The sequence below is a fragment of the Aulonocara stuartgranti genome, assembly GCF_965226115.1.
Source record: "Aulonocara stuartgranti genome assembly, chromosome: 9".
NCBI classification, from domain to species: Eukaryota; Metazoa; Chordata; class Actinopteri; order Cichliformes; family Cichlidae; genus Aulonocara; species Aulonocara stuartgranti.
In genome coordinates this window covers 7,055,295-7,078,345 of record NC_138960.1, presented here as the reverse complement: position 1 = coordinate 7,078,345, position 23,051 = coordinate 7,055,295, and the positions used below count along the sequence as shown (strand labels likewise).

The 23,051-nt window shown below is 43.4% G+C and overlaps 1 protein-coding gene across 3 annotated transcripts in view; it reads right to left on the bottom strand.

The window, feature by feature from the left end:
- Nucleotides 1-9,361: 9,361 nt before the first annotated feature.
- Nucleotides 9,362-23,051, bottom strand: part of arhgap12b (Rho GTPase activating protein 12b) — a 63,039-nt gene continuing 49,349 nt past the window's right edge. Inside the window, exons 3-18 of one of the 3 annotated variants that reach the window (XM_082545596.1) lie at nt 22,003-22,275; nt 19,756-19,896; nt 19,553-19,633; nt 18,913-19,035; nt 17,449-17,523; nt 17,025-17,086; nt 16,868-16,949; nt 14,112-14,216; nt 13,896-13,994; nt 13,577-13,679; nt 13,368-13,487; nt 13,166-13,264; nt 12,318-12,395; nt 12,083-12,217; nt 11,858-11,963; nt 9,362-10,762 (exon numbers count right to left, since the gene is read on the bottom strand). In XM_082545596.1, coding sequence (XP_082401722.1) covers nt 10,588-10,762; nt 11,858-11,963; nt 12,083-12,217; nt 12,318-12,395; nt 13,166-13,264; nt 13,368-13,487; nt 13,577-13,679; nt 13,896-13,994; nt 14,112-14,216; nt 16,868-16,949; nt 17,025-17,086; nt 17,449-17,523; nt 18,913-19,035; nt 19,553-19,633; nt 19,756-19,896; nt 22,003-22,275 — 1,857 coding nt within the window. In that variant the 3' untranslated portion in view covers nt 9,362-10,587. The remainder of the gene's footprint in view (nt 10,763-11,857; nt 11,964-12,082; nt 12,218-12,317; nt 12,396-13,165; nt 13,265-13,367; nt 13,488-13,576; nt 13,680-13,895; nt 13,995-14,111; nt 14,217-16,867; nt 16,950-17,024; nt 17,087-17,448; nt 17,524-18,912; nt 19,036-19,552; nt 19,634-19,755; nt 19,897-22,002; nt 22,276-23,051) is intronic. The other 2 variants (XM_082545597.1, XM_082545598.1) reach the window with 2 other exon arrangements.

The following is a 23,051-nucleotide window of genomic DNA, read 5'->3' as shown; positions in this document are numbered from 1 at the left end:
GCGGCTGACTGCTGCAAGCCCTTCCGTGCCTTCTTTTCTATGCCATTTACTGGGTGTGGCAAGAACGACAGAAGCAATCTTGCTTTGGGTGTAGCTGACCCACAATAACAACACGTTGTCCCCAAACGTTAAAGAAAAAGAAGACAAAGAGATATCATAAAATCCCACAGAGTACATGCAGCATGTGCGTGTAATCCAACCCGCCTCCCCTCTCAGGAAGGAGAACAGGTTGGAGGCCCATCTTTCTGTGCCAGATGGCTCCACATTGACAAATCAATTAAGCTCCACCTCATCACCAGGGGGAACGGCCCCTACCTCCAACACCCTGGGGTTCTCGCTCGACCACTCCTCCGTCTCCCCTCACCTTAATCACCCCCTTGATCCCCAGGAAAGCCTTGGCTGGGTAAAGGGGCGAGGGAGGCGAGGAAAAAAAAGATAAAACAAAGAGGCTGGCAGCACATGAATCACCTAGCATCAATATGGATGACTTCCATGCTAATGCAGAGGGGACCTGGAGAGGAACAGTAGCAAAAGCTTGATTTTGTCTGAGTGTGTGTGTGTGTGTGTGTGTGTGTGTGTGTGTGTGTGTGTGTGTGTGTGTGTGTGTGTGTGTTTTTACAAGCTCAGTCGGAGCAGATTTGCCATGTGCCAAAGATCCAAATGTCTCTAGTTGTTTTTCCTCCTCTATGTGGAGGTGGGAGAAGAGGTGGAAGATGAGGGGAGGGTGGACGTTTGGGGAAGTTAATCCAAGGAGAATAACAGCGCAGCCTGGAGCAGGTATGCATCTGGGTCGCCGGAGCGGAGGGTGAATCCATGTTCTTCACTACAACCTAGTGGGAGAGAAAAGGCACTGCAGAGAGCGAGAAAGAGTCATGTAGACTCGCGGCTCATCGGCAGGAAACTGTGGACTAAAATAACGTGTTGATGATGTATAGAAATCCAGGCAGAGCTGAAGGTCAAAGAGCATTCTTACCCACTGATACCTGAACATGTGCACTGTCTGTGAAATGTGATCCTATTAAACACCACGAAAAAGCTTTGACAGTGAAATTACTGTAATAACAGACAATAATCCCATCCCAACAAGAGTAAAACTCACCACAGCAGGCTTCCAAAAAAGAAGAGTCATCAATTTATGGAAAATATTTTTAAAAAATGACAAAGAGCAAGCCTCGCTATAAAGTTAAAAAGGTATTTACAGACTGAGGAAGTAAAAAAATCCAACTAGTGTCCCAAAATAGGTGCTGGAGTCTACCCCTGCTGACATTAGGCCTGAGGCAGGGTAGACCCCGGCCATGTTGATAGTGTGCCACAGTGCAAACGCAAGCAGAGAGACTACCATCCACACCTACGACAGATTTAGAATCTCCAATTAGCCTAACACGGATGTGTGTGTCCTAATTTTGCCAAGATTGTGATTTTGCCTCAGCTAATCATTGTTTTTGATGTCAGAACAGAGCTCAGCTCGCCAGTCACTATAAAGATAAATAAAAAGGCTACAGGGAAAAGTCACAGAATGAAAGCCTTCAAATGTATCAGTTAGTTACTATTTACTTTTATTAGTTTACAGTCTGCTGCTAAAACTTTCCTTTTTGATTACATTAAAATGCATTTTAATATCATATTTGCTTCTTCGCTTAACATTTTTTCACAATGGAAATAAGGGAATATTTGCTTGCATGGGTTAATTGCTAATAATAGAGGTATAGATTAAGTACGGAGCCCCCCAGGGGACATGGGAGAAAAAAAATTAGGGAGGAAAAAAAAAAATTAGGGAGGAAAAAAAAATTAGACGAGCTACAGCGCTCGCAAAAGTATTGCGAGCGCTCGCAAAAGTATTGCGAGATCTCGCAAAAGTTTTAGCCGCATTCTTCGGAGGCCGCCAGCTCGAAGCCGACCGGGAGGTCGAGGCACGATGTGCCGGGAAAGTGGTGTTCCTCCCGACTGTAGTAGGTCTCGACTTCCCGTTAGCTTCGAGCTAGTGGCCGCCAGCTCGAAGCCAACCGGGAGGTCGAGGCACAATGTGCCAGGAAAGCGGTGTTCCTCCCGGCTGTAGTAGGTCTCGACCTCCCATTAGCTTCGAGCTAGTGGGTGTCAGATCTCCAAAAACGTCGGAGCTCTTTTGCAAATATGTGATGTCTTGTAAACCGAGCAGGTATCTGACGTTTACACAACTACATTCACGCCTCAAAATATCTTAAAAGTGTATTTTGTGATCCAGAAAGAGTAATATTACAACTAAGTAGCTGCCGCCATTGTTGGAGTTTTGCGAGATCTCGCAATACTTTTGCGAGATCTCAAGTCCATTCTTAATTTTTTTTTCTCCCTAATTTTTTTTTTCCTCCCTAATTTTTTTTTTTCCTCCCTAATTTTTTTTTCTCCCATGTCCCCTGGGGGGCTCTGTAATTAAGCCCTAATATAAAAGATAATGCTAAGCTAAAAGTTAACCAGTGAAGAGAAGCATGCTAGGACACTGCTAAGTCAATGCGAATGCCCTGAATAGATTGGCAATCAGAGAGACACTCACATTCACACTTAACCTAACATGCTTCAGTCTAAGCTGAAAGACAACAAAATGTTGAGCTGAGGGGAGCTGCACAGTCATTACGAGTACCACCTTTCACACCACCGATTAGTCTGGCTGTAAAGTTTGTTAACTCGTGGCAATGGTGACGACGAAAGTGAGGAGTGTGGGAAGGTATCAAAGCAAAAAAAGGGGGAGAGGCAGATCAAATGTGTCATCTTCATCACAAACACCCCGAGTCGAGGCCTGAGCGGGGAAGGTAGGAGGCAGGTTTGCGCATTAGGAGGGGCGGTGGGGTGATGAGAGATGTGTGGGTGCCCTCCTGGCTTGGCTCAATCCCCCACGTCCCTTTACTCATCCGATCTGGGGGCAGCGACGGGAAAGAAAGAGAGAGCTGATGCTGAGACCCCTGGGGAGAGATTAGCGCTGACAGCACAACAAAGAAGAATTATGCCAGGGGGTCCTCAGCTCTTCGACAAATTCAAATGTAATGTATGGCTTTAACCACGCCAAAGGAGGATCAACATAATATATGATCGACCCACTTTGCGGTGCGCTCCGTTGGCAGTGATGTAAAAGCGATTTATGCCCGTAAAGATGTGCAGGCTAATTAAGTAAGACATTGGCACAGGAGCAAATCCAATGAGCTTATGAGAGAGCTGGCAAACTAGCGCAGCCCTCCCTCTGAAAGGTCTACCTGCGGTGAGAGAAAGAAAACTTCCCCGAGCTCAGACCAGAAGCAGGAACTGTCAAAAGTGGCTTGTCGACGCGGACGTCCACGTGTGAGGCTGTTGATCTGCTAATTGAATTCTTGTTTGTGATTTGTTTAGGGTCCCTCCTCTCCTCGCCCGACAGCATTGGAGGCCCAGGGCCTCTGTAATTACGCTGGGCCTTTTCCACCAATCAGACAGCTGCGTTGAAAAGGCTGTGGATGAAATGTCCTAATTACAGCCTCGGCGGAGACTGGCCCCACCAGGGGAATACATGCGCTGTTAGCTAACATATTCCAGAGCCAACAGTGTTAATGAGAGAGAGAAAGGAAAAACAGAACCACCCCACCTCCCCCCCAATCCAGCTCCTTTCACATTAATCAGAGCACCTAGTTCTTCCTTTGTCTCACTGTCAGTACTTATCACGGCCAACCTCCACCTCACATCTCCATCCAGGCTTGGAAGATCACTTCACAGCTGCCCTCATTTCCAAACGAGGAGCCTCTCCCTTTGCTGCCGATTGCTTCTGATTCCTGCATCAATTAAAAGCAACACACCGAGTGTAATCATCACTTGATGGCCCCCAAAAGCCATACATGCCACTGGCACATAATTCAAAGGTCTCCGGGGGGGAAGAAAAAAAAAAGGGAGGGAGAGTGTTGGTGCAGATGAAGGGAGGGGCAGCCAGCTCAGCCCATTTCTCTAATGAGCTGCTGAACAGGCTGTGTCACAGACCTACAGAGGCCAACAAGTACCTATGCCACGTGTTCCTCGTCGTCACAGGAAAGCAGACGCTGTACTTGATATTAATATTGAAGCCTGGAGCATGAGGTTTTAACCACCAGTTGACAAAGCCAGGAAAGAAAGTATTTTTTATGTGTTTTTTTTAAAGCTTCGAGTTGATTGAAGTCCCGTTCCACCTCTGCATATATACAGCATGCCACTGTTGTCTTTGTGTTCTCGCTCTATCTACAGTTAATTTCCCCAGACCCCCATTGCAGCTGCCGCAGGTAGACCTCAGAGAGGTGTAAGGAGGAGGCCCCGTCTCTCCTATTCACCCTCTTTTCCTAAGAGCTGCCTCATTTCAATTCTCACTGACAACAAGAGAAAATACTGGAGCAGAAGAGGCGGGTTTAGACTACCCGTGTGTGTCTGCTACAACAGCAGCTGTAACTGTCCAAGGGTAAATAAATAGATATTCTGGAGAGAGCCCATTATCTGTCATGGAATGCTGATACAGTCTTGCCTTGTATTTATTGCCTACTTAATGGACTTGATTGTATTACTGAAGGTAAGGAGGAGGGGGGGAAAAAGTCCATTGCCAGCTAGAAGGTGCTTTCAGCATCCTGCAATTACCTTATGTAAATCCTGGCCTGGAATGTTGATCCACCGCTATTTAAAATGCATTGAATTTCCATGGAAAATGATCCACTCCTGCCACCCGAAGCTCATTAATAACAACGACGAGTCGGGCTGACGTTTGGAATACTTACACGCTTACTTAGCATCACCATGCATGCGAGAACACAGCCCAGTCAGCCACGCGCTGCATCTATGACAGCACATTTGGATAAAGGATGGCTTTGAGTTCAAGCGCGCTGGCAAAATGAGTTATTTCTGCAACAGGAACTGGTTCTTCTTCTTGCACATGATGTTAAACTTGTATGCGCTCACACCATCTTTGGTTAGACAGTGTAGGAACGTGCAGACTTCAATGCACCCCCCTTTTTTTGTTGTCTTAAATTTTACCCTCACATTAAAAATGTTACAGTGTGTGGGCCGTGTTAAAGGCCAGCTCTCTCAAATAACTGAAGAAATGCTTTCTCATCTACATTTTTGCTTTTATGTCTCCAGGTTATGTGATCTCTCTCTGAAAAGTGTTTGTCCAAACCCCAGTGCACTTATAGAACCTTGGACATGTTGTGCTCACAGCTCAAATGCGTTTAAAAATCCCTCCAGTTGAGCTCAGAAATAGCAGTTTGTGTGGTTTTTGTCATATGGAAGTGAAACAGCTGCATTTAGGAAGTCTAGAGGAGCTGCCGAAGGTCTGAGGTTGTCGGTAGAGTCACAGGTTAAAAAAAAAAGAAAGAATATAAAACAGCATCATTTTACAAAATGACTGATAGGACACGAGGGGAAAAAGTCCTGCTATAGGTACTTGTAAAGAACTGCGGTGTTATACTAGTGTAAAACAACAGAGTCCAGCATATATGCTGTATACCTGAGAATAGCTACAATAGTGACAACAAACTTGATAATACTGCCTTCTGTCACTCGTTTTATTCAATGTAACCAGAAATGGGTGAGTGCAAATACACCCACTCGGAAAGTGCTTACAGAAGTCAGGGCCACAGGACGTTTTCCCCTGGACAGGAAGTGTTTTTGTAACCACAGGTTTAGTTTAAAGGTCATTACATCTCAAATGAGCAAATTTATTTTTGAATAATTTCACCTCTGATTTAAATAAAACCTTCATGGTCAAAGGTTTGAATATATATGAAATTTTAACTTAATATATGAAATAATTTGTGTTTTCTGAAAATGGTGTGTTGACTATTTCGGGGCTGTTATTCGCTCACTGAAATCTGCAGCAGTGTTTAGCCCTGAATATCTCAACAACAGGATCAAAGTCTGAAAACTTCCCTGCTTTTACTTACTATGAACTATGAGTATTAGCTAGCTGAATACACATGGAATGAAAAAGAATAAAAGCCTGGTCTTTTTTATCATCAGAGAAAAAAAAGACATGAGTTTATTTGCAACGGATACATTAAAAACTGTTTGAGTATTAGCCTGTAAAATCCAATATTTGAGTACATACCAATTAAAAAAATGTTACACTGCAAACATAAACCAGTGATATAGCAGCATATAGTTGACAATCATGCAGACTACAACCTGTAGAACACTTTATAACTTTGAAATTCTTACACAACCTGATTCACTGTGATGGATTCATTCACACAGTGAATCAGGTCGCCGATGAGCACAGATGCCGGTCCCTTTGTTTGCCCTGACAAATGCTGCTGCCTGAAAGCTTCAATCACTGATACAACATTCAGTATTTTTAACTATATCATCATAAATATCATTATTGCAAATTTCGATGAAATATCGTGATATAATTTTGAGGCTATACCGCCCACCCCTACATAGGTGACATTATATTAGGTGCATTCATTCTGTATTAACAGCTTCAAAAACATATCGAGTTCATATCAGTGTCAGCAGACGTCTAAGTTTGTGTTATCAGACATGAAACTGCAGCGCTGAGTGATGTCGCCCTGCTGCTGCCACAGAAATCATTAATGGTGGCGTAGCAGGCTGGTGGATGGATGCAGAGGAGGTGGAGGAACATTAGTTCATCTGTCAAAGAGATGTTTGGACTGGATTGTCAAATGAAACGTCACTTCTAATGCACATTAGGATCTTCAACAAACCCGTTTCACCAGAAACAAAAAAGAAAGAAAGAAAACCTGTGTAGTAAAAAAAATTAAATTAACTGTCAGTCAGAAAACACAACGTTTAAAAGCTCCAACGCTCTAACTGCTGCACAGCTCAACAACCAATCAGCATCATGGAATCTAAAAGTCTCCTCTTGGATGTCTTCATCTTGCAGCACTGAGCTAACAGCACCTCACGCTTGCTCTCTGAGCTATTGGTAAAAGCAGTTGGTAAAAATGTCTTTACCACAGAGTAGAAAAAGAAAAACCTCCCAAACCATTTTGTTCCTCATTCAGCCACTTTGCTGACAGCCCACCTGCAAATGAAGCGGGGGGGGGGGGGGGGGGGGGGGGGAGAAGATCCATAAATCTTTTATGCTCCATAATGGCTTGTTCACATTACCTGCCCACACCTCGGCCTCCACGGAGCAGATCAGGCCTGAAAACCACTGCAAGCATACGGAGCATTTCAAACACTCAAAGCCTCTCCAGGCCTGCGCTGTGGTCACATCCATGAATTATAGAAATGATCTAATTGTTTTCTCATTTGGAAATACTGAGGGCCCTCCTCCTTGCATCTCAGTTTTAACAGCCTGCGGTTTTCAGCGGGGTGCACGACTCAGTGCTGCCTACCTTTGACACGTTTGTTGAATCCAGGGTGGTCCGTCCTGTCAAAACAGAGCCAGAGCTGAGGTATGAGTTAAACCTGTTGCAATAAATTAACACATAGGCAAAGAGAGCGGAGGTGGTTCAGAGTAGTGGCTTCAATCAGAGGAGGGCATGTGGTGGAAAGAAAAGAGCCTGTAGGCTGGATGAAAAGTTCTGTTTAACTCCCTTAGAGAAAGTACAGAAGATAAATACTGCCAAGAAAGAGGGAAAAGTCACACGAGGTATTCTGCTTACAGTATTAAAAATCTAACATACATGTGACTCACACATGATGTCACACATCGCACAGCTTTTGTCATCTGTGAGATACGGTCAGTCATAGATTCTAAACCCTCACATTAATGTCTGCGGGCTAATGTACAGGCTGAAATGTTAAATCAAACCAGGGAATCCACCAACAGCAAGCATTTGGGAGATCCTGAAAACCAGGTAAGAGTGAGATCGTCTGCTATGCTGCTGTCTTCAGGTGTTTGACCTGCCCATTGAAGAACTCCTTTCTTTGCTTTGAGGAACTCTTGGGTCGATTTTGCGGTTTGCTTTGGCTTATCCATCTGCAGTGTGAAGCGCCGTCTCATCAGTTTTGCTGCATTCGGCTGAATCTGAGCAGCGGTCCTGTACACTTTAGTTCATCCTGCTACTTTTGTTAGTAGTCACATTATCGGCAAACACAATTTACAGGTTTCTGCTGACAGCCAGGCCTGTGCCATAACATCGCCTTCAGCGTGTTTCACAGATGCTGTGGAAAGCTTTGGATCATTTCTCTTCTCATCATTCTGACAGAAGTTAATCTTTGTTTCATCTGTGAAGACTTTTTCTGTCACATCTGCAGCTGATTGTCACCATGTTGTGTGAGGACACAACATAGGTTCTGTTGTGCTTCTTTATGTGTGTGTGAGCTTTTGCATTCTTTTCTATTCGCTGGTGCTTTTGACCTCTCCAGGCCACCGTACTTTCACGTTTTCTGTCAGTCCAATCTACCCTTGCTGTTTTTAGTATAGGCAAAGGTTTACACCGTGTTGTAAACGCTGTTTACATTCACGACATTAACACTGATTATGATACACCTACCTCCCCAAGAGTTTAGTTGCCTGCTGTGGTCTTTCAGGCCTTTTGGTTTTCTTTGTAGCTAATTTGGCTACTCTTAAAGTTTCTGCTCTGTCCTTACTCCATTAACATTTCTTTGGACCTCATACTGAGTTTCAGTGAAAAGATACCAAATGTATTGACTTAATTTGTCATTAAATAGCCTCATCGGGCCAAGAAACTACTACTATTATATATATATATATATATATATATATATATATATATATATATATATGCACAAAAAAATGATATGAAAAAGAGGTTAAAGTTAACAAGGTGAAAACAAGGATATTCTGAAACTATAACAACGGGAGGTGTCTTTAGTCGACGTCTTTGATGTGGCATTCCCCCGACAAATGCCACATTCCAAAAATCAAGGAAAATTAAACACTGGCGCTAATAAAAACGAAATTAGATTAAAGCAAACCCACTCTGGAAACTTCCAGATATGGAGACAACTACAGAAAATATACACACAGGCTCTGTGTGGCTTTCAGCAAAGCAGAGTTTGCTCCACTTCGTGCTTCTTAATCAGAACTGACACTGTGGCAATTACCTAATTAGACATCAATTAATCCACACCCTTCAGGTCTGCAGCCACGTTTGACCTGAGACGTAACGACAAAAACGGCGTTTGAAGAACGGAGAAATCAGATTAATGGAAGTGGAGCGGCAGAGGTTGGGCCGCGTTCAAGAAATCTCCAGAAATACACCGACGTTTCATTTCATAATTAACAGGTAGGAAAATAATTGATTGAGACATGAAAGCTTAATCACTCAATTCAATAAGCAGGATATCAGTGCTGAGTAGATTAATTCAATTATGTAATTAAAGACGAGGGAAAGGGGGGAAGCTTTAGAGCTGATTGAAGGTTAAACAGCCTGCTAACCTTTTCTTCACTTCACATCCACCACAGCACACACCGACGTGGGTTTGTCTTGTTTTTTATTAGACATAGCAATTTCACAAACAGCAGTTAGCCTGAAAAGTACATTCAAATGTATGCCTGACCATGCGCAAACACTCCAGATACACCTGCAAACAAAAGTAACAGTCGGTCACGGGTTTTTTTTTCTTTTTCACAATCTGTCTATTTTTCACGTTTTTGATTCAAACTTCAACAAAGTCAGACTCTTTCACTGGTTCGCCATCAAAAGCACACATACCTCAGTCACTACGACAGTTTAACAGCTACTTTCTTTCCCTGTACATACGCTCCGAAAGGGTTTAAAGGCTCTTCTTTGCGTTCGAACAGCCGGGCGCCATGTTCCCCTGTCTGAACACTTTGTAATATTAGCTTACGTGAGGAGAAGGGTCAGCAAATTCATGTGAAATGGTAACACTGAAGTTCCCAGAAGTCCGCTTTGTTGGTTTCCAGTAACACCAGGACTGAGGTTGGCGACCTTTCTCGCCACTGAAGTTTTAATGAAGTTCACGAAGGACCGCGGCCGGCTTAACGCAAATGTTACCAAAGCACGTTAGACTACACGACACACAGTTTGTTACAAAGTGGCAACACAGGGATGCTTCTGCTCCGATTTGATGCCATTTACCTCACTCGGCACACTCGTGTGTCAAAGGGTTAATGGCCAACACTGGTTGAAAGTGGGGGCGGGGGTGTCACTAATAAGTGGGATAAGTGTAATTCCAGTTCATCCAAGAGCCAAAAGACAGTCTGTTAGCTTAACACTGATTCTTTTTCCACCTCATCCAAATACTCAAAGGGCTCACACGTCACAAAGGAAGCTTCACGACACAGAAACCAGAACCACTGCTGGTCGGATTCCACCAAGAGGTGCGAGCAGCTCCACTTTCATTTACTGGCCACAGGGAATCCAGTGTATGTGAAAAACACCTGAATACTCAAATCCACCACATCGTCCACACGTCATCGCAGCACCACTCTGAAAAAAACTCATCTGGCCCCACTACTCGCAGCAGGAATGGCAACTGAACAAGTGGGTGAGATTTATACACTTTGTTTTTTTCTTTTAAATCATCTCCAAAACTTCTTCAAGTGCAACACTTTAGGAATTTTTTTTCTGCTTGGTCCACAGCAATGTTCAGTTCAGTCCAGAAACAAAAGAGAGGAGGGGAAATGGAAAACAAGTCCGTGTTTGAAAAGTGTGGCATCCTCTTCCTAAGTAGGCACCTCTACCTACCAAAAATACTTTCGTACTCGAGCAGTATAAGCTCTACTATCTGGTTCTGGTAGACCATGTGGACCGCGATGTTGCCCGTCTCGGTCTCGGGCCTCAGCAGCGTGGGTCCGAACACGATGGCCACGCTCTGCGTGGTCATGCGGTTGGCCTCTCCGTGGTCCACCACCCTGGAGAGAAGAGGAGAATGGGGAGAAGAGGAGATTTAAAGATTGCACGTTTTATAAACAGCTTCAGATGTTCGCCGGCGTTCCGGTTTCATCTGGAGAAAAGTGCATTACATACATCTTTAAGGCTCGAGCCGGAGCGCAGAAGCAAACTCGGTAACACGACAGAACGCTCCAGGCAAGAGCATAATAGCTTTTTTAAATAGAATCTACATCCTTGCATGCAGATGCACAAAACAATAACATATTCATGGAGCGAAGGAAAAAAGAAGGCAGATTAAATCCCCCTGCTGATATATGTAGACCTCCATATACAGAATGTCACGCTATAAATTTCCTCATGAAACACCACTTCACAGGTACTGAATTACAGCAAACACGGCACCATATAAATGCAAATTGGAAAGCTAGGCAAATGTCATTGTGAACATATGATATTGCCACTGGCTGCAGTGAGCCAAGAATACACAGCTGGCTCAAGTTTGTGTTTGCATGTAGGCTGATCGGAACGAGGGAGAGTAAACAGCTGAACGGGTCCGTTTGAGCCACGCGTGTGAAACTCGTTCAAGTAAAACGTGACCCAATAAATCAAAGAGGACGGGCATTAGAGAATACACACTTGAAGGCGTTTACTTTCTCCGTGTTGGATGTTCCTCATAAACGTTTATCACCAGTTATATTTTTCAAAGTGACTGCTGATGAGTTGGCCAACTAGTTATGATCCTGGGCTTCACACTGGGATGGGCTGGTTACAGTTGTCAGGCTGTACTTTTCCCATGTGTTGATACAGACACAGGTCCGAATATTTGTTTTTATTTGATGGATCTTCAGGGTAAAATGATTTATATCTGGGCTGAAACAATGTTTTGTCATTATACCTTAGTGTATAACAAAATACACAGTAATAAATAACTAACATACAACACAGTGGCTTTAATTCAGAGAATATCCGACTTCAATTGGGAAACCTAGAAGTGAACAAGTCTGACTGATGACTCTCTCACTTCTGAAGACAGTGATGAAATTTCACAGGTTTCAGGATCTGAAGAAGTTATTTATTAAATGGATGAATGGAAAGTGTCCCAGCGCACTGCTTACCTCCTCAGGTGTTTGAAGAGGATTTGCATTGTGTCATGGTTGGGCTTTGGCAACTTCTTGATTAAATCTTTGATTGAATTCACTCGCTGCTTGTAGTCGGAGCACTCTGAAGAGGAGAAGCAGAATCAGCGAAAACACATGGATGCAGTGCCACCTTGTGGTCACACCAGGCAAAGGATTTAACCTAAAGATTGAGAGCGGCACTATTTTAACCGTATAACTCACTGATGGCATTCACAAAGTCATTGAAGGATCCGTATGAGAACAGAGGCTCTGGAAGCTCCCTGAAAAACATCTTGAGAGCTCCGGTGGTGACGTGGATGTCCTCCCACTTGCTATCATTGAGATCCACCTTCTCATCTGACAGATGACGAGGAGGTAAGGCAGAACACAACTATTACCAGAAAGCTGACCCTTTACATCACATCACATATAGAGATACAGTGTAACTAGATCTTACCATGATTCACAGCAAAGCGAAGCTTCTGGATCACTGCCAGGTTCCCGCTCACTCGATATAAGCCGTCAATATTAAGACCTGTGGGTGTAGTTGAGAGGAAGGGAACACAGACAGGAGCAGGGAGTGTAAACGACAAGGCCGCGTTTATGTTTCCTGACTTTAAAGCAGCAGCACCAACAAAGAGAGACTGATCAAATGCTTTTGTCTTCACTGCCTCGCTTTGTGTTGCTCTGGAACAAACTGCAGGTAGTCTGAATGAAAACAGTTGAGTTGATGCTTGAAAGAGACTAAAATTACGCCTGATACAGAAAGTCGCAGCATCAGAAGCAAAAACAATTTAAAAACAATTGAAATTCCACACAGATGTTTAATATTCTGAACTGGCTGAAGTGGCAGAAAACCTGAGTTTACTTCTGAAAGACTCTGCCTCTCTCCGCCATGACCTGGACACAGGTCATGTTACTGGCCTGTGTCTATGTAACCTCATCGGCTGGAAGATCTATTTATTTTTGTATTTACTGATTTTCAAACATTTTTTCCATTTAAATACTTTTACACAGCCTCTTCCAGTTTACGACTCGGGTAATTGGCTCGTGTACTTTTAACCTCTGGAACTCTGTTGTTTAATGTGTGTGAAAAAATAATGCAACTGTAACAAACGACTGGCTGAACATGAAATAAAACTGAGCCGAAACCATCGCCATGGTGATGCATGATTTATAGCAACATATTCTGGAGTCTTTAGATTAGAATGGGGGAGCTTAATGTCTGCATTTGTGAAGTTGTATATAAAAATCGATAAAAATAATAAGCAGTGTGACATATGCGTATATATGGGGGGCTCGTACCTGTGTTCTCCACATGGTCGATGCACATTGTGACAAAGTTGGGCACTGATGTGTTCTCCCGCTGACACAGACTGGTCAGACTGCAGCCGAACACCTGATCTGTGAGCACGCACAAACATTTATTTCCATCTTTCACCCGTCTGGTGGAACATCACAGAGCACTCTCGCTGGAGTCACGTGCATAGAGCTGCTGTCCGCTTACCTTTAATGTATCCTTTGTCTCGGACAGCCTGGTATGTGGGTCGACGAGTCAGGAACTTCTTGAGCTTCATCCTGGTTTTCTTCTGGTCTGATGAATCCATGCTCACAGAGTTCTTCATTGCTGTAGGAAGACAGGCTCCATGTGAGTGCATCTCTTTTGCAAACACACTGAATGTCCATTCTGTAGCGCAGGGACACTCGCAGACTTACCTCGGCTCTTCTTAGAGTCCCGGTGCTCCTTCTCCTTGTCCTGTTTCTCAGCTCCCGGAGACTCTGGCATGTCCTCCTCAATGGCTTCATCCGACTCCCACGCCTGGACGGGGAAGACACATACATGCTGTTAGCTTAAGCTGGCTCAGAATGAATTTGCTCTCAGTTTCTATTTATTCTGTCCACTCCTGAATATTTAACCTTTCACTGCAGTTTGTTTAAACAGGTGTAAACTGGGATTTCAGCTCTGGCTGGACTTGCACTGAATTGTGGGAAAAGTATCTAAATTAAAGGTAAAGCTTCTGTGTCCTCCACTCACATGTGTGTTGATGGTCTCTGTAAGGGCGCGGTACCAGTCACTGATGACACTGTCGATCTCAGACTGTATCAGGAGCTCTGTTCCCTGACGGGTCTTCAGCTAGAGGAGGAAAGGATAAAAAGCCAAAACAGCTCAGCTTGTTCTGACATGTTTGAACCGAAAATGACTGAAAAAACAAGAGCTGAGAGTTGGGAGCAGGTCCAGTGGGTCCAGCACCTCGATGACGTGCTTCTTGCTTGATTTGTCCTTGGAGGCCCACTCCACTGTCCCCCCGCGCAGATCCACAGTGAACTCAGGCTTAGACTGATTGCTGCCAAACTTCTGGAACAGAGAGACGGGACACAGTATGAGAGACAACATCTGACGCACACATAATATAACAGGGATGTCATGCTGTGTCTGTACAAGGATGAAACCAGATATGCAACAAAGGGGTAAAGACTTAACACTGGACTCAGTAAATAACACAACAGTTAATAAAATAGTTGTTAAATCATCTAAGAACCTCAGTTATGTTCATTAATATTGCATTGATGTCAGAGGAATCACTGGTGGAGCAGGAGGTACATATTGGATCTCTTCACACACAAAGATCTTTAGTTTTGTGTTACGAAAAAGCAAAAAGGCTATTAGTTATTTATATTAATGTCATGCATATTAATAAACACGATGTTTGGAGGTTTTAAATCTAACAGCGTTGTAATTCAGTCAGAGCTATTCCTGGAAATATCACCGGAAAGTGATGAACACCGTGAGCCTCCTAAATCTCTCTTCTTGTCAGACATGCGGTCCATATGGCAAATGCCTGAAACTGTGCGAACAGATTCCTGACATCAACGCCTGGTCAGACACCCCAGCAGAAAGCTGCACGTTGGAGCAGTTGATCAACTCCAGCACTGTCCCCAAAGTCTGGCTCTTCATGTGTGGGTAACTTTCTGGAAGGGGATGCCAGGACACGACCCAGCACTGTTATTAATCACTGGAGCTGTGGTGTGACCCGTCATAAAACAAGGTCAATTATAAGTATCTCCACTTGTTGTAAATGACCAAGACAAAATTTTAAATTTGGCACTGGATTGTAGAGTGACTTGCTTTATTTTATTGTGCCTCACTCTGGACAATGTAATATATTTTTGGAATAAGACCAGGGAACCCCTCTGACTCCTTGGGTCCTGGACCTATGCTTGGTAAGCCCTGTTAGCATTCTGTATTTCCTCCCTGTGTCTTTATATGCTGCCATAATATCAACTCTTGCCTCCTCTCTCTCCCAGTATGCACTTTGTGCTTGTCTCTCCGTGCTCTCCTTCTTTTCTCTTACTCTCCACACACAACTACCAGCCAGAGGTTTCTTCCAGCTAAATGAAATATCAGTACTGCTTAAAAAAAAAAAAATCTTTCAGTGACATCACAGAGAAACTGTATGAAACACACTGATGCAGCTGTTGGGTGTGAACCTTTCATGAAGGTTTGATCACACTTTGTTCTTCCTCTCTTTAAATCACTTTTCTATAGTTACTGGAATGCTGATTTTCTTTAAACTCTTTGTATTTTTTCTTTCTTTTCTGCATATTTTTACTCACTTAATATTTAAAGAGCATTCCATTTATCAATAAAGTATTAAACACACTTGCCCCAAGTAAAATATAAGTGGATGTCCTCCTGAGGAGAGACACACTGCATACACTTTTATCCAACAGAATAATTTAAGTCCTCTTTATTAACTATTTTCTGTTTGTCTGTCTGTTTGGGCTCCACTGCTGCTCATTAGTGTATCTATGGCTACGTCCACACTAGCCCGGATAGATTTGAAAACGGTGTTTTCGTCTGAAAACACTCCGCATCCACACACTATCGTCTTCAGTCATTTTCACAGAGTTGTGCGTCCACATTGAAACGGGCGAAGACGCTTACGTTCCAGTACTGCGCATGCATGAAACACAAGACGATTCGACCTGCCTCATTTCTGCCTGCCGTTTATTTACTTTCTGACTCTTTGAAACGTCGCAGCAAAATGTCGAGAAAAAGCACCGAGTTTTTTTTAAAGTGGACTAACAATGAGGTGGAGTTGTTGGAATTTGAAGAAAAGCTATCTGAGGGATGTACAAACTGATATCAAAATTGAGAGCAAACAAAACAACTGCTGTATAATGCCCACCGCTGTTTAATTAGACACTTGATTGCATCACATGACTAAAATGTATCATTGTTTTCAAAAAGTCTCAGTTTTTGCTGTCCACACTGCGACACAAAAGCACCATTTTCAAGTGTATGCGTTTTCCTTCACAGAAAATGCTGTCTGAGTGTGGATGGGAGGCCAAAATGGAGAGAAAACTATGCGTTTTCCAACGAAAACGCATTAGTGTGGACGTAGCCTAAATCCTGGCTGCTCTCCAAGCACCAGGTAAAATGTGCAAGTTTAATGCCACAAAGTGCAACAAAGATCAAAAACGTACGGTAGCTGCTTTCTTGTAAATTTAAGATAAAAGTATAAATATCACACAACCTTTAAAAGAATCCTTTGATCTCTCTCTAAACCGCTGTTTCTCTAAAGTGAAGTTAAGGTGAGTCAAGCTTGACAAACACACGTCAGTCAGTCTCCTGGTCAGTCACAGCAGGGGTGAATGAACAAATGGGAGAGAGGTGGGAGCGCATGCAGAGAGAGAGGGAACATACAGCGGCAGCCTGACCGGGCCTACAGTTCACATAGGAGACAGCGGGACGGGGCTTGACTGAGTGCTTCCAGCTGCTAAGAAGAGTGAGGAGCAGCTCTGGGATAGAGTCGCTGCGGTAGTAAGACTTCAGAGAGAAGAGGAGAAAACTAATGAACAGAAGTTGACAAACGTCACAACACAGATGGCATGAAGGCCGGTGAATACGCAGGAATATGGAAAAGGAAAATATCAGAGAAACAAATGGAATGATAAAAAAAAAAAAAAAGCAAAAGAAGAAGTCCGAGGTCACAGGATACATACCCAGCTGGTGCTGCCCCCCTGACCCTTTGCAAAGAGCAGGGATGAGCCCTGCAGCACAGTCCATGAGGAGGTCCAGTTCTTCCTGTTAGTCAGAACAAATGTGTTAATGAGATTCTGTGGATGCAGAGAACACTTTTAGAGAGTAATCACGTCTTACCTGACTTTCTTTCCATTCTCTGTGATTTTGGTGACATTGAGAACTCCACACTTCTCTGAAGGCTGAAGAGAGAGACACACAGTGGCAGATAAAAACCTGCTGGAACACATGAATGAAAATACACACACACACACACACACACCGATCCTCAACAAGCAAATGGAGCGGAGCAAACAGTCTTAAAGCTGCTGTGTTGCCTTGTGTCATAGCTAAACACCACCAGCAGATGGCACCCTAATGCTGCAGTGTTGAAATAGTAGTTTAGTAGGTAGGTGATAGGTTTGATGCAGGTAAATATGGCATGCAGCAGACGATAGTAAACCAACTGGGTTGTTGAGAAGATTAAAGATGAGAAGTGTTGTCTTTACATGCAGAGACAGCAGGATGATGATATGCAGTGTGCAGTGCAAGCTGGGATACTAACGGTCAAGGGGTGCTTAGGAGATGAGGGGCAGGAGTCAGAGTCTGGAGAGCTCTGCTTGGGCACCGAAGCACACTCCTACCAACAAGAGGCACAGTGTGATAAGTCACTAATAACTATACATGACTACACATGAAGACAGTAGGTCTGAGGTTAGAGAGTGATGGAGAAGAAACCTGGGATGGAATCACAAGAATGAGTTATTGTTAATAGAAGTCATTAAAAGAGAAAGATAAAAAAGACAAGTTAGGGTTTAAACTGCAAACATCTTGGATTTCGGCTTCAGAGATGTTCAATATTTAGTCCAATAAGCTTCTTCTTTTCCTGATCTGCATCAACAACAATGTACACTGAAGAAACTAACAAAACACCAACATATAGGGTGTTGTTTTTAAATCTAGCCACTCTTTAGCCAGTTCTTTTAACTCATGCATATTGTTAGATCCCATATTAGAACCATTTCTTTAATGTGACTTGCTAAACTCTGCATCAGGGAGGGTTAAAAAAAGAAAAGAAAAAAATACGTGCCTAGTTGCATAATAAAAAGTGCAGGGACTAGTTTTTGGAGCTTTGCCCAAACTGAAGGGTAAGGTTGAGGATGTCTAAATCTCTGCAGCGTCTCCTTTCTTTTATCAGTTTGTATTCTGTGAGCTTTCCTTTCAGAAGCCCTGAGCGGAAAGTGAGAAAAGCTTGTGGTGATTCATTTTCTAATCTCTAACACGTTTATTTTCCTCCTGACTTAAAAGGTAAAAATCAATTTCAGACCGTTTTACAATGTTTTACTTTTTCTACCTGTGAAATGGGAAGAAAAAAGTTCTCCAGTTGAAACAGGTGAAAAGAAAATTAGCCAAGTTTGTAAAAAAGTTTCTTAGGTAAAAAAAAAAAAAACAAAACAAAAATGTATTTTCAACCTGTGAAAAAAGTTCCTCAGAGAAGCTTTGACAGGGGGGAAAAGCCCCCCACCCAAAAAACCGTTACAGAAGCAAAAATTTTTGTTCTCACAAGAGACAAAAACAAAAAAGCACTCTCACAAACAAAGACACAAGCGAGACTGATAACTGACCCAGATGGTAACAGATGTTGCATTGTTAAAAGGAATTCAGGGACATTCAAGTGTCAGCGTGTGGGTTTGTGAGCTGTACTTTGTGGCTCTGGCCCGTTTTACATGTCACAAGATTGAATCACACACAACATGACGAGCAGGTGCCCACTGTCCTCACAGAGATATGCTGGCTACACACACCATGAAGTCGTCCCCAGAAAAAGCAAACTTGTTAATCCATTTTTTTGGCCATCATTAATTTTCACAACAACCTGCTCTCTTCTTTTCACACACAGAATTATTCACCACCTTTCCATATGCTGAACTCAAAGTGCACACAAAACACAGCATGAACAACACAGCAGAGCCTTTTTCCATCAGCCTAACACTGTTTAACTCCACATTAGTGGTGGTCTCTGTCCTACCTTGTCATTGAGGTCTAAGACATAAGTGCTGTGCCTCCACTTAGTGAGGACAATGGGCTCCGGCTGCTTTCTCTCCAGGCTGCGACTCTTAGGAACCTCGCCAGGCTGAGGGGAGATGTTGTACTGCAACGACAGAGACAAGTGGTGATGTTTACAGTCCAGATGTTTTTCTAACAGACCTCACATCCCCTTTCCCTACCTCTCCTTTTACTGTCCACAGGATCATTGGACAGAGGAACTTTCCTTACACAGCAGGCATTGTTTACAGTAAAGTCCACTGACTGTACCTGCGTGTGCACTGGACCACTGTTTACTCACTCTGCAAACGAAGCGGTCTATTCTGATCGCCTCTAAAGCCTCCAGATTAGGTGGTAAAGTGCCACTAATAGCCAGTCACTTAGAGTTCAACGTAAACTTGGCTCTTCCGTGAGCTCTCAGAACTTCATCCACTTACAACAACAGGACTGGTGTCAACACTGCTAGGATGAGGCAAAGTGTGTTACAGTGCAGTGGTGCCAGGTGATGTAATACGACAAGACTTGTCATTGTCACAGGAAGGAACCTGCATTAGGTGGTGGATGTCTGATGTAAAGAGCGAAGACAAAGCACACGGACAACCAAGTTCATCATGTAATCTTACCTTAGGCAATTCCCACTCTGACCTGGAGCCATCAGCGCTGTAGTAGTAGGGTCGGCCTTGTTCGTCCACATGTTTTATCCACTGTAAACATAAACACTGGTCAGCTGCAAATAAAGAAAAAGCATCTGATGGAAGTGCAGTCGCTAAGGGTGACAGGTGAGGTCACCCGAACTCTTTTAAGCACAATCAAAATCAGATTCCACCTTCTCCTGTGTGTATTCAGACACATAGAGGGTGTGTCCATGTTCATCCAGCTCTTCAGACCAGCCTCTAGGGGGTGACCCATACTGGCTGTCAGACTGACTGGAGTGGGTGCTGTGGCAGTTTTCCTCTGAGGACAGTGGCTGTGGAGAAAGAAGGACAGCAAAGAAGACCTTAAAGCAAAGAACTGGCTGAACCAAGGGTCACACGTATGACCACACGTATGACCACATGGCAAGTTTGTTCTAACAGGACACAAAGTTATAGTCAACCAAAGTAAAAACTGGCTGCTGAGTATAAAACTCCAACATGTGAGTTACAGTGGATGTTATGCACTTCAGCAGCATCTCCATGGCTTCATGTTGATATCACTGTAAGGTACAACACCAACATTTAAAAGGTTCTCAAGTAGTTTTCAGCATCAATCATCTTGCCCAACTGTAGGCAAGAATGTAAAACTGTAAACATCATGTAAACATTTTAATGCAAAATGCTGCAGCTACACTACTTATGAGGACCACAAAGAAAGAGCATATTTCGCCAGTATCAGCTTCTCTTCATTAGGTTCCTGTTGAATCCCCCTCCTCACATATAAGGTCTTAAAAAAATCAGGCCCCATCTTATCTTAAAGACCTCATAGTACTGTATGACCCCGATACAACCACTTTGCCTGCAGGCTTACTTTTGGTTTCTAAAATATTTAAAAGTAGAATGGGAGGCAGAGCCGTCAGTTTTCAGGCCCCTCTTCTTTGGAACCAGCTTCCAGTTTGGATTCAAGAGACAGACACCATCTCTGCTTTTAAGATTAGAAGTAAAACTTTCCTTTTTGATAAAGCATATAGACAGGGCTGGATCAGGTGACCCTGATCCCTCGCTTAGCTTCCCACAATGCACTGACTGTCTCTTTTTCACTCACCTTTTTTTCCCACTCTTTGTGTTTAATTCAATTCAATTCAATTTTATTTATACATCGCCAAATCACAACAACAGTCTCCTTAAGGCGCTTTATATTGTAAGGTAGACCCTACAATAATACATACAGAGAAAAACACAACCATCATATGATCCCCTATTAGCAACCACTTTGGCGACAGTGGGAAGGAAAAACTCCCTTTTTAAACAGGAAGAAACCTGCAGCAGAACCAGGCTCAGGGAGGGGCGGGGCCATCTGCTGTGACGGTTGGGGAGAGAGAAGGAAGACATTTAATCATTAGTTATTAATCTCTGTCTTTTGTCCTGTCTTCCTCTCCTCACCCCCAACCGGTCGCAGCAGATGGCAGCCCCTCCCTGAGCCTGGTTCTGCTGCAGGTTTCTTCCTGTTTAAAAAGGGAGTTTTTTGTTCCTACTGTCACCAAAGTGGTTGCTCATACAGGGGCCGGGGTCATCTGATTGTTGGGTTCTCTCTGTATGTATTTACCTTAAAATATAAAAGGCCTTGAGGCTGCTGGTGCCAGAAGAGAAAAAGAGTAGAGAAGCGTTCAACCAACTATATTTAGTGAATATAAAAGCTGAACAACCCAAGCATCAAATAACATTTGACGTGTTTCTTTTACTTTATTTATTTATTGTTCTTACTTTATAGCTGACTAATGCTTTTATTTGTGTAAAAATGGTTAACAGTCACAGCTGGAAAATAACATATTGAACAACTTCACACTAGTAGCTGATGGTATTTGCAAATGTCAGTGGCAGATTTATCTGTCGTGTATCGCCACGTTTTTCCTCAGGCTGGTTGGAATTTCATGTTTTAAGTCTTTCAGCCAAGCAGCACAATCAACAACAATAAAACAAAGGTCCTGTGACAAGCTGGAATCAACACGTTTGTTTTTTAGGCTATAATAAGCCACTCCAGTGCTCTATCAGTTATACATCAGTACATTAATGCTTCACAAGGGGGCAGTGTTGGATAGTTAGGATGAAATGACAACCTACTAAGAAACCGAAAACATGGTTTCTCTATATCAAAGGCGCACTTGTCTTCCCACCTTCGTCTAACCACAACATCTTTTAAAAGTGAGGTTGACCACAACTTCAACAGAGCCTGTTTATTTAACGTGAACTGCCAGAGACGCCATTTACAGACCATCATGATCTGATTCCTGTTTCCACATCCACTCACACCTACTAAACCCTTTGGCCCAAACAAAGGATTATTTGTTTGAATGCTTGTTCATGTTTGACATTTATGACTACTTACAGAAACAGATCATTTTTAGTATCTCTCTTCAAATACTCCAGGCACCCCTCACCTCACTCTCCGCTGTGCACTGACTGTCTCCTCGGGTACTGCTGGTGCTGCTGCTAGTATCCCTGGTGCGTGGTGGCTTCCAGGTCCGCTCCCCAGTGGCCCGGTTGTAGTAGAAGTGCCTGCCACTCAGATCTTTGTGGGTCTCCCAGTCACCCAGGATGTGGATTGGGGAGCCTGAGGGCACAGGAGGCAGGCTGGACTGAGAGATCTTCAGCTCCTGGAGGTTGGTATAGACAGGTGAGTCGGACCGGCCCTGACTTGTCGGTGATGTTGTCTGGACGAGACAGATGGAGGAAAAGAGGGGGAAAGATCAGGATTTGTGGTGCATTCATTCACGGGTGGCTGATCATCTTTTTTTCATTTATATTCACTGAGTTGTCCTGGGAATTTACGACTGTCCTCACTTTATTCTGAAAATTCAATGACATTCCAGGAATTCCATGACCGCAAGACGCCAGTGTCTGCTGACATCCAAGCTACAAACAGCAGCAGCTGTCACAGCGTGGACCCAACGGTAGAACGTGATCAGCTGAGCTGTTTGCTGCAGCACAGTTAGCATTACAAACATAAACATGGAATTTAGCTGCAAAGAAATATAACTGTTGCACAATAATCTAATTTCTCCATTTAGAAGAAGGAAAGTGAGTGAGTGAGGAGGCAGACAAAGGCTTTGAGCAAGTCTGGCAGTCTGCACGGCAGGATGGAGGCGGCACATGTGGCTTGCAGTCACAGAGGTTGAAATCGCACCATATCAGTGAGACTTGAACCACATGCACTCAACAGAGTTATGTAATCATTTATCTGTCAAATCAGAGGCAAATGCTCTGAGGACAAATGTCTGCTGGTATTTTAATGCAAGAAATACCCATGTGGGATAAAAGATATGAAATGCAAAAGAAATGAAATGGTGAATTTCAGAGATTTTACTTCACGGTTCATGCATGAGGCTGTTTAATAGTTATATTAAACAATATGTAGATTGTTTTGGTATGAGCTGCCCAGTTTTTCAGACAACTTCTGCAGCAAGGCTCCTTGAATGTATTGGAACTG